This window comes from Pholcus phalangioides, unplaced genomic scaffold, assembly GCF_987345545.1.
Source record: "Pholcus phalangioides strain wild (caught in Gottingen) unplaced genomic scaffold, Ppha-v1.0 ptg000022l_1, whole genome shotgun sequence".
NCBI lineage: Eukaryota > Metazoa > Arthropoda > Arachnida > Araneae > Pholcidae > Pholcus > Pholcus phalangioides.
The window spans coordinates 38451908-38464304 of NW_028301615.1; the positions used below are offsets into that span (position 1 = coordinate 38451908).

Here is a 12397-nt window from a genome sequence, read left to right on the forward strand (position 1 = left end):
GTGCTCGGGCCCCCTTATGTGGAACGTCACGGTGGACGGCCTACTTAAACAGTCCTGAGAAGAGGGAGTACGAGTCCAGGCCTTTGCGGACGACATACTCATAGTCATGGCCACAGAGAAATGGAAAGAGATGGAAGGAAAGGCCACCAGGACTCTGGATCAGATGGCCAATTGGCTACACAACAACGATCTGGAGCCGGCAATCGAAAAGAGTTCTTACCTGTGGTACAGTTCAAGAATCAAGAGACCCAAGATAAGGATGAAGGGAACCAGGATCCCATGGAAGAAGACGGTGAAATATCTTGGGGGTCACTCTGGACTGGATATCACACGTAAAAACCCAGGGAGCCAAGGCGAACACTAACCTTCAAACATTGGCGAGCATGGCACGCCCAAGATGGGACTAACGTAGAAGCTCAGAAGGATATTGTACGACCAGGTGGCTATCAAGATAATAACATACGGAGCTGCTGCGTGGTACCAGGACCCATCAGAGAAGCTCAAGAGGCAGCTGGACAGCCTGCAGGGAGGTTTCCTGCACCTTCTCACAAGAGCCTACCACAAGACGTCAAAAGCAGCCATGCAGGCCATCGCAGGAGTTCCCCCACTGAGTCTTCAGACGGAGTATGTGGCCAAAGCAGCCATGGTGACAAGACTCAAGAGGAACATCAGTCTGGGGGAGGCCCAATACCAGTGGAGTGAGCTAGACCAGAGAAGGATAGGTTGGGATGTGCACCCCGCCACCGACATCCAGGAGAGCCAGATCATTACCCTGAAAGAAACGGGCCCTATCTCATATGAAGGAACCACCATATTTACAGACGGTTCTAAAAACCAGACCTTCGTGTGATACGAGGATGACGTAGTAACCCAGAAGTGGAAGCAGAGGATATTGACAGGGTGCACGATTTTCCAGGCGGAGCTCTTCACTCTAAGAGAAGCGGTAAGCAGCTTGGAAAACACAACGACCCAGTCCAAAGTATACACAGACAGCCGATCCAGCCTGGAAGCAATAAGATACCCCCTCACGAGACACGAGGACGCCCGGACCGTCCGCAGGGCTCTATTAAAAAATACAAACATCCAATTGAACTGGGTTCGTGGCCATGTCGGAGAAAAAGGGAACGAGGAGGCGGACCGATTGGCCAAGGCAGCAACCTTGAGCCGTACGTCCAAGGTCGGCCCAAAATACAGTGGAGAGAGAGATCTTGGAGCAGAGAGAAGATGATATTTTTCTCGGGCCACGGGCCGTTCCCCACCCACTTCCTCCGCTTCGGGATCTCAAACAATGACAAGTGCCTGTGTGGAGGAGTCGGAAGCCCATTGCATTACGCAACAGAGTGCGAAAAGACCTCAGAGTTCCACCTGGTTAAGTTCCTCCCTCAGTTGGAGCATGAATGGTTCAAAAGGATGGAGAGAGATGGAAAAGCCCTGGAAACCATCAAGGACCTGGTTAAATTTCTAGAGGCCAACCAGGAACATCTCCACACCAAGAGGGATGAGACCATCCAGACTCCACATGAAACGCAACAACTGAGGAGGAGCGAAAGACTGAGAGCAAGGGCAGAAGCCGAAGACAGCGTCGATAGGGTACTCTCCCAGGAAATAGAAGAATTAGAAGACGAAGAATACGACACAGAGGGAGAGCAATCGGAGAGAGAAGAAGCGGTCGAAATATGGGAAGACTCTGACTTCAAATAGGATGATCCAGTGAAAGAGTAATCAAGAAACAAAGTCCCAATGTCAGTGTTTAAACTGTGAAGCACCCAACCAAAAGCTGAGGAGCTTTGGAATAATCAAACAACCCCCTCCCCTCATGCTGAAGGACCTGGCACCTGGTCGGACCAATGTGATACAAAAGGCTCACACTGGCCAACAAGCCAACGAGGGAAGACGTGGTCCAGGACCTGGCCTGGACACGGCGGAGGGCTCACCCGAGCCAACAAGCCAATGAGGGAAAACATAGTTCAGGACCTGGCTCTTGGCCACAGAGAGGAACAGGGGGCTCGGGCTCAATAAAGCTGGAAAGGACATTAGAAGAGCTCATCGGAATAAATTGTATATTGTAGAATAGAAATATTTAAATCTGTATATACTTTTTTTCTCTTTTTTTTTTTAATAATGTGTTTTTATATTCAATGTTCATGTATTTTATATTTTATATGCATAATAACGCACCCGACATCGCCCAGCCCCCTCATCCGGGCAATGGCTAAAATTGACAATGGTCGATAGAGCCTGGGCGGTGCACGGAATGAAATGATCCTATGATGCTCTGCAGACAACTTGAATACTCAAAGCTTCTTATTGACTGGTCCTCATCTGGGAATTTTTGGTGTGCTTATTACTCTTATTGCTAGATATTGCTTGTTTATCAATTCAAAATTTGTTTAAAATTTTTTCCTTACATTGTAAATTACTTGTAAGCCAAGTTTCTCATAATCCAAAGTTTTACAGTAGTTTGAGACTAAAGTTATAGTATATATATGTATATGACTGAATTTTTAAAAAATATATAATTTAGTAAGTGAGTGTCGTGCCATCGGGACACGAAAATATTTTAAATTGAATAAAATCAACATTACGCATTCAAAAACACTGGCATGTAGTGTGCGGCAATATAAGTTTTTACTCAAATTCTTAGCATTCAAAAATATATTTAAAAATCATTAATCAAACATAAATTAAACAAAACATTTTAAACATTCATTTAACTAATTTTAACCGTGGTGAGATTTCTGCATTTAATTTAAATAAAAATATTTCCTAATAATAAAAGAAACGGTTAGTTTGTCACACACATACAAAAAAAATGGGCTTAACAATGGCCTGCTCCCAAAAAAGTTTGTCCATTACTGGGTTAAGAGATTCATGGGAACTTTATGGTATTTTCATCATGTTTTAATGTCTGGGTGCCTTTCATCATAAATAGCTCTCATCATGTGTATGAAAAAGTGTGGTAATGTGAGTGAGACATAGTAAATGGAAGTACAGAAAAAATATATCTCTGATTAACCCTCTATGGTTCACCCCCATAAAAATATATTAAAATTTCTTTTCTTTTTTTTTACAAAAATGGATGTAAATTGATGGTATTGACATATTTTTAATCAAAACAACACATCAACACATTTCAATTTAATGCAATTTAATTAGAGTGGAGTTTTTAATAACCTAAAATGATTAATTAAGGGTAAAATGCACAATTTGTCTTGATTTCAATGTAGACAGACAACAGATAAAATCTTTCTTAGCAAAGTTGAATAGTTTTACCTTGAATTTTACTTTTGATTTCCCTTGATTTGGTGCGATTTTATAAAACTCTGAACACGTAAAATTTCATCAGCTCTCAAAAAATAACACCAACAAGGAATCAACTTTTTCTAGATAAAAAAAGTACTTGCACTACTGAAATGACAATAAAAGATGTGCTTTCTAAAACACCAAAAAAATTGAGAAAAGAAATTGGTATTATGGTTTTGTATTGTATAATTCAGTGTTTTCCAACCTTTTTTGTCCCATCGCTCCTTTTTTCAGAAATTTTTTTCTCCACATCACCCCCCAACGCAATCTAACCCATAGCATCCTATGTTATATGTTATACCCATAGCTTCTACCCCCCCCCCCCGGAACATTCCATCGCCCCCCGGGGGGAGTTTAATGCCCATGTTTGGAATCACTGGTATAATTGGTTTTTCTTTTGACCATGTATTTGCCATGTATATTCAAATATACACTGGGCCATGGTGGGTTAAGATGATTATCAAGTCTGCCTATACAATTACAAAAGTTTAAATATTTTAAAGGGAAAAAATAACGATCACACGACATGTGTGTTTGTTCTGTACTTTGCTATTTTGAGCCTTCAAATGTTTTATGAAACATGTTTTTCTTGATATTTTCTATGCTGCTTATCAATAATATTACAAGAAACCATCTGATTTCAATTTCAGAGAACTGTTAGATTTCGTGCAAAAGAATGATGGAATCGCTAAAAGTATAGCTGACAGGTAGGATATGAACTGAATGACCTTTTGTTTCATCTAACTTTTCATTCTAGTCAATATCTTTAAAAAATTTGAAATAGTCTCAGAGCTTTTCATTTTTTTTGCAGAGGTTTTGATTTTATTTGGAATAACTTACGTATGACAGATATTCAGTGTTATTGGAAAACATTATTGCTAAGCTATGGCAATTTACTGCGGTATAAGCCAACTCGCAACAGAGACTTGAAGCTTGTGTCGTGAATATTTTGGGTAATATAACTACATCTTATAGATGATTTTATTTCCTATGTGATAAAATGTCTGGATTTTGTATCATTATTATGTGGTGTTTTTTTTTATATTATCAAACATCTTCATGCAGCATTCCAAATATGGGCAGCCAATTTTTCGTCACTTTTATAATGGATTGGCCTATGCCATTTTTGTAACATATTTCATTGATCCTGGACCACAATAATTCTCTTGATTGTAAGATGGTTTCTATAGAGCAGTGTTTTTCGTGTCTGATTGGCGTGGTGGTAAGATGCTCGTATATCACCATGGAGATTGCTGTCAGGTTCCAAGTTTGAATTGGGGGAAGAATATAGATGAGATATTTTCCCTATTGAGTTTGAGGCCCTACTGATAGATGGCACCTTCATTTCCAACCCAACTCTTGTAAATTGTGTACAGTGATGTAGCCACAGTTGATGTGGTGAAGTAATATTGGTTTTTCATCCTGTGAACTCTTAGCACTTTGTAGGGGGGGGGGGGAGAGAAGGGGAGTCCCACAAAATAATTTTGATTTTCTTCCATTTCATAAATGGCATATTTTGCATTGTACAATTAATTAAAAAAATACATTTTTAGACCAGTGTTCAAAGTGTGCATCACGGATCCTAGGGGCATTGCCAAACTTTGTTAGAGGCATCATGGTTAGCTGCAGATATTGATGTGTGTGCCTATTTATTCTTTGAATTTGTTTTTTTGTGAATGCACAATATCTACTAAACTATTCTTTGGAGCCGCAGATGAATCATGAATAGGGTAAGGAGTCATGGATGACAAAAGTTTGACAACCTGTTTACACTACTGTCTCAAATGCAAGCGATATCTCTGAATTTTTAATTGTTTTATATACTTTTTATAACATTTCTCATTACTTGCTTGAAATTATCTATTTCAAAATGTGCAAGAATGTCTGTTTCAAATGCAATGTCTTGGTATTTTTCATTAAAAGATTTTATGAATTTATGAGATCAAACTTTGTGATATATATCTATTTTTTTGTGTTTCATGGAAGGAATTGAAGATATCCCAGTTGATTTACAGGGTGATTATAATTAAAGATCCCATGTACTCTGAGTCTAACAGAGCCAAATTTTCAGGATACCTTAATGAGACCGTGGGAGAGAGATTTATGCAACAAAATATATAGCTCAGTTTTTGACCACCAGGTGTAAAGTTGGCGCTTTTTTATCACATAAATTTTTTTTTCCTCATAGTCTATATAGCGTATATAGCAAGTTTCAATGGAACGCATTCACCAGAATGAACGCTTCATAGGTCTGATCTGTGTCAGTATACTGACGGGCACTACATTGGTCTGAGCAGTGTCAGACCTATGTAACTACTCGGACCTATGTAATGCCTTTTCTGGTGGACGTATTCCATTGAAACTTGGTATATACGTTATATGGACCATAGGAAAAAAAATCAACTTTTCACCTGGTGATCAAAAATTGAACAAACTGTCTTTTTATTGCTTAAATATCGCTTCCATGGTCTCATTTAGATATCCTGAAAATTTTCCTGTATTCGGATGAGTATTTTTTGAGAAAAACTACTTTTTTTTTCTTAGTAGTTAGTTTGTTGAGAAAAACTACTTTGTTGAGTATGGGAACTTTAATTATAATCATCCTGTATATAAATATAATTTGCACACACATATAATGGACACAGTTTATGTACTTCTGTCTTGTTTGGCAACTATTCCCCTCCCCCCACAATTTTTATCTATATGTGAATTAATAATATCTGTTATTTTTCTCTTCCTCCCATGTCCTAAATTTCATCATGGCAGGGGGGTCTTTGTTTCTGGAGTACTTTTTAAGGCCCTTGTTTTTTTTAAGCGTCATTATTTGTTGCTGGAAATTTCTGATAGAATATTGACTAGACACTAGTTCAATACACTGGTCATACTCATTCACTAATAAAACAAAAATATATTAAATTCACCCCTTTAAAACATTTTGTGAAAAATTAATGAGACTAAAGTTTTTAAAATTATTGATTTACTACATTACACACACAGTAGTCTTGATAATCCAAAGTGGATCGGGCCGATACCACTTCAGATTACTAAAAACAATAGAAAACAATTTTCAGAGGGAGAAAGGAACTTCTCTATACAACCAGACTGGCTTATAACAAGCCTGCTTTTAGTAAGTGCCTGGATTAATAAGCAAATATATGTATTTTGTTTGGTACTGTACTAAGTGCATAGCTATTCTGTTTATTTATATATACAATATTGTTAGCCCTGAGGCTTATATAAGAGGATGTGATTGAAAGTAACATATATTTTTTGATATTTGATAAAAAACTAGTGATAGTGGGGTAGTAGTCAATAGAGCTGAAGAGTTTGTTCCATTTACCAATGGTATGAGAAAAGAAGCTGTATTTAAAGCTATCAAAGTAAAAGCAAAAATAGGTTTCATATTTTAAGATGAATGGTTGAGTCTTCTGGAGATGTAGGATGGCTTGACTAGGATACCAGAAGCGTACCAGAAGTTGAGATGACCATGGAAAATCTTATGTAATAGGGTTAACTGAGAAATGCGACAAAAAGTGGAGAGAGGGAGGAGATTAAGTTCAGACACGGAAACAAAAGATGACCAGCAGTCATGGACAAATCGGGTTGATTTATTTTGGATTGATTTGAGTTTGTCTATGTTACTGGATGTGTAGGGGTCCCAGATTTTGGATGCAATATTATGTCTTCGGGGGTAAAGTGGTTAAGGTTGCGGTGGAGGAAGAAGTTTCTTGAAACATTTCTGATAAACATAGTCAACATGCTTGTTACAACGTAGGTCGGCTGAGATTATGACACGGAGGTATTTAATTTGGGAAACTTGGGATAATGTTAAATTATTGATGGAGTAAGAATATTCAAGAGGAAGTAATTTATGACTAACTCTCATGTGAACTATTGATAGGCATCTAGCAATAACAAACTATAACTAGCAATAACTATAATGAACACCAGCATTGATGGAAGCCAGATTATGTTGGAGAAGTTCTTGATCGAACTTTTGGTGAATGATATGGTAAATTACACAATCATTTGAAAAGAATCTAGTGGTGCAGTTGAGGGATTCTAGGAGGTCATTGATGTAAATTAAGAATAGTAATTGTTGCTTTTATCAAGCAGGTTTTCCCACTGTGGCTCGGATTTAACGAGCAATTTAGAAGGGAAATTTTAAAAATAAATACAAAATGAAAAAGTAAATGCTAGGAGAGCCACAAAACTGTTTAAGTTTCTTTTGATTCTTTTTGTTACTTAAATAAGGGATTAATGTCATTCAAATAATTAAACAAAAATCTTATCATTCCTTAAGGTTTTTTTTGCCAATTTTCAGGAACAGCAACACTTTGTCTGGAAGGGGGAGATGAGAAAGGGAAATGGAGATTGCAGAGAAACTGACCAATCAAAATTTCTAAAAATGGCTAATTTCACCCTTGCTTGACCTCCACTAGCTAAAAATTTCATGTTTTTGAGTGAGAGGATTATTACCATAATTTTATTTTCCCATGTTTTGTGGGTATTTTTGAGGAAAGAATATCTGAAAGCAAAGTTTTAACTGCCAAAAATTTTTAAAGTTTCTAAAATTGCATGGAAAAACATTTACTTGTCAAATATCTACACTGCTGACCACCGTAAATGCAACACCCTGAAGGAAGCATGCAAATAATATGAAATTTACAACATGCATTAGCGGAGGTGAGATATGCAAATGATTAGAATTTCAGCGCAGACGCACATCACGCGCGCCTGTGGCGCCACTTCAAAGCGCTATTTAAGGCTTGGAGATTTCGACGATTTGAAGTACGGCAATTGTGTTTTTCTTGTGGTTTTTTAAAAAAAACGATCAATTATGCCTCGTAGAAAACAGCGATCATGTTTTGATCAAGTATCCGAGTTCGACAAAGGAAGGATAGTGGCCTACCGAGATTGTGGATTATCTTTCAGGGAAATCGGTAGTCGTGTTGGACGAAACCAAACAACTGCAATGCGGATATGTGATCGTTGGATGCAGGAGGGTACGACAGACCGACGTGTTCGATCGCATCCATCTCAGTGCACCACTTCACGTGATGACAGGCGTATTGTGCGTATGGCAGTGACGGATCGCTCAGCCACATCACAAACCATAGCACAGCACATTCAGTCTGTACCGCATCATCCAGTGTCTGCGCGTACCATTCGACGCCGTTTACAGGAGAGTGGTCTGTCCGCAAGACGTCCATTGCTTCGTCTACCCTTGACGCAGAACCACAGACGTCTCCACCGCCAATGGTGCGATGAAAGAAGGATGTGGACGGCACAATGGAATGAAATTGTCTTTACTGACGAGTCACGCTTCTGTCTGCAACACCACGATGGTCGGATTCGAGTCTGGAGACACCGTGGAGAGAGGATGCTGAACAGCTGCGTTATGCACAGCCACACTGGTCCTGCACCGGGTATTATGGCATGGGGCGGTATTGGATATCACTCTCGCACTCCTCTAGTACGCATTGCCGGTACTTTAAAAAGCCAGCGCTACATCTCCGAGGTGTTGGAGCCAGTTGTCCTTCCTTACCTTCAGGGCTTGCCCACAGCCATATTTCAACAGGATAATGCGCGACAACACGTGGCACGCATTGTCCAAAGGTTCTTCGTCAATCGCCAGATTGAATTGCTTCCCTGGCCAGCTCGCTCTCCGGATCTTTCGCCGATAGAAAACATGTGGTCCATGGTTGCTCAACGATTGACCCAGATTACATCCCCAGCTGCCACACCAGATCAACTTTGGCAACGCGTGGAAGCTGCTTGGTCTGCTGTACCCCAAGAACACATCCAAAGTCTCTTTGAATCAATGCCGAGGCGTGTGGCAGCGGTGATCTCCAACAATGGCGGCTACTCTGGCTACTGATTTTGGCAGGAATCACACTTCACAGAAGTCTATAAATTTAATCATTTGATGCTTGGTCAACATGTTATCTACAAAATAAATATTGTTGCGATATCTCTTGTCTTTCTTGGTGTTGCAATTTGGGTGGCCAGCAGTGTATATAGTTTTATACATACTTACTCACTATATATAAGTACTTACCAAAACTTAATTTTTTTTTACTTGAAAATATAGATTTAGTGAGTGATCGGATTTAATGAGCATTTTTGCTGGGAATGAGCTTATTGTAAGCAGTTCTGACTGTACTTATTTTATGCTAAATATGCTCTTTATAGTAACCATGGGCAGTGGTTCAAAGTGTGTAGGTCGGTGGCCCCCTATCTTCTCTATTTTGGGTTTGCATAACAAATTTTAGAAAAAATTTTGTAGTATACCTTCTTTTTTTTAATGGGTTTTGCAAGAATTTTAAGAAAAAAGAAGAATTTGATAAATTGAAAAAATTAAGATTCAATATTTTGGAATATTTTAATTTAATAAACGTTGGAAACATGAAATGAATTAATGATTTGGTTTTAAATTCAACCATCACGATTTAATTGAGAATTTAGAGTTGTTGGTGGCCAGATTGATTTAACATAATCTGTGAATAATTTTAAAAACTGAACATGTCTGGACGAACTTGTTACTTATATTACCTGTTAGTGAGATTTTGGCGGAGGAAAAGTGAAGTTTGTTGGGTGCCACAGATTTGGTCATTCTGGATTCCAGTCTATGTATTGGCTGTTTCTGCTTCTACATCATGGATGCTATGCTAAATGGGGAAAAAAATTGATCTCAAAGAAAGAGAAAAAAGATGTTAGTAAGAAGTTATTTATTAGTCAGAGAAAATTTTTAATTTTTTTTTCCTCTTTAGATTTTTTTAAGAGAGAGAAAGTGGGAAAATTAAAGAACTCCAAAGCCCCCAAAGCATAATGTTTTGCATTGTTCTGCAATGTACCCATAGCCAACAGAAAATGTTCTGCAGTAAAATGTGATTGTCGCTGCGGTGGTCGGCAGAAGTTGGTTTTCTGAGGTTCCCAACTTTAAGGCGCAAATGCGAGCCGATCTCCCCTTTCAAAAGTCTCGCTACTGGGAGCAAAAGACCTAGAAACCATACAAATGTAATTCAATCATAACACATCACTCACTTCATTTCTGAAATAGAGATGGCAGCACTGAAAAATCAAACACAACACTATATATGCACTCAGACTGTTAGGTACACACACAGTAACACTTCCGGCACAACTCATTAGGTAGTAAATCGCCCATAGATGGTGATAGACCTGAGTTGTGCTTGTTTGAAAGAAAGAAAGTAAAATGTTATTAGCTGTTTTCAGCTCAAAATATGGAAGGGAAATGGCAGCACCAATATAACACAAAACAACCCTAACTCTTGCATGTAAATGTGTTGGGAGCCTTATGGGCAAACCATGTTCTTGCATGCACAAATTTGTTAGAACATCTCCAGAGAAATGTTTATAAAATGCATGTACGGTCAAGTATTAGTAAAAATTAGTGCTTATAATACACAGGGCTTGACAAATTGAATGAGGTGCAATGAACAAATGAGGTGCCAGAAAAATTTCTTTGAAGCAGAGCATGTTTTTTTCGAGGAAAAAACTATTAAAAATGTTTTTTGGAATGTAAAGACTTTTTTCATGTTATTTGATACACTTACAATGCAAACATTTCGTACTGTCCCCTGACATAAATTTAGGCCTGGGATTTGTTAAGCCCTTCTTGGTAGGAGGAGGAGGTATCTCTGTGAATCAAATAAATAATATATTTCTAAAGACATGTTCTATCCAAAGGTTCATTTACTTTCATTGTCTACTAGTAGGAAAAGCTTGCAAAGAAGCCCATTAACATTGAGAATTTAACATATGGAATTTAACAAATGTAATAAATCTAAAACAAATATACATTCTATCCCAATTATAACATTCCCATTTAGAACATTTTATTTCAACTTATTTTCACAGTCCCAGCTCTAAGTAATTCTCATTAAGATTTTCCTGTTTAAAGTATTTTCCTGTGTAAGTTTTTGATGACAGTTTTTTGATAAACGTTATAAGCAGGATCCACTGTAATTAAAAGTGAGAGGCACATATTTATATATTTACTAATAAATCAATATATAAATTCCCGAATAATTGATTTTCCATTTTGTTAAAAAAATCTTGGCTCTTTCAATAATATCTTCTGATTAAATTTAAAGCAAATGAAATTCTCTCTGTCAGTGCACACTCTCTCAGACAATCATGTTGTGATTCCATATTCATATAAATAGCGATTTCCTGGGAGAATAATTTTATTTTCCCTTCCTGATGGTCCACCACTCTGATCTGTCACCATTTAACTGTCACCTATTTTCACACATGAATAAGGGAGCTATGTCAGATTTATGTTGGTGCAACTTAACAATGTGTGCTTGTGTCCAGCATTTGGCGTGTTTTGTGTTCAGTAGGTAGGGCCACAACTAGATACTTTCTTAAATGGGGCAACCAGGCATTTTGGCACCGCGTGTAATGTAGAAGAAGCAGTTATATAAAAGGTGAATTCGGCGATGGTCGATTTCGCGGACATTGGAGGGTAGCGTGTCCCTGGTTCTCTCCATATGAACGTACGGCGAGAATCGGTGCTTAGGCTGAACCGGGACTCATCATCTTGCAAACAACCCTCTCTGATGAAGTCTTTTGGAAACAGTCACCCTTGATACACGGGTTCCTGTGGCTGCATACAAGTCACGAGAAAGCCGAGAAGCTGTAGCACTCCTGTTACGCCTCGCTATAATCGAGAAATGGCGATCTTCTCTGGCCGTCGTGGCTCTTGGACGACCTTGCCCAGGCTTTCTCTCGATGGATCCGGAATTCTGGAACTGTTTCCATAAGTTACACACGACGCTGGGCGTTAAATTGAGCTCTCTACAAATCGACTTGAGATTGGCCTGCTTCTAGCCTCCTCACAATTCTCCACCACATTCCATCATCTAAATGTTGGTGGTTACTCATTTTTACTGTTACAATTTGAAATTAACCGATTGCTGCAAAATAACACCAAGAAATTCGTCGAGGTGTGCTAGCGAACGAAATGCGTCTTAACTTACGCGCGCTAATAGAGCCTGTTTCTCTACTGGCTCCGCCTACACACACGTGTACGCTTACGTATTTGACGTACAAGATTTGCATTTTT

General features: G+C 38.5%; 1 protein-coding gene across 1 annotated transcript in view; it reads left to right on the forward strand.

Annotated features, from left to right (window-relative positions):
- LOC149070412 (O-glucosyltransferase rumi homolog) overlaps nt 1-5247 on the forward strand; it is a 36657-nt gene extending 31410 nt beyond the window's left edge. The window contains exons 8-9 of the mRNA XM_089249635.1: nt 3954-4010; nt 4115-5247. Coding sequence (XP_089105761.1) covers nt 3954-4010; nt 4115-4247 — 190 coding nt within the window. The 3' untranslated portion in view covers nt 4248-5247. The remainder of the gene's footprint in view (nt 1-3953; nt 4011-4114) is intronic.
- The last annotated feature ends 7150 nt before the right edge of the window (nt 5248-12397 follow it).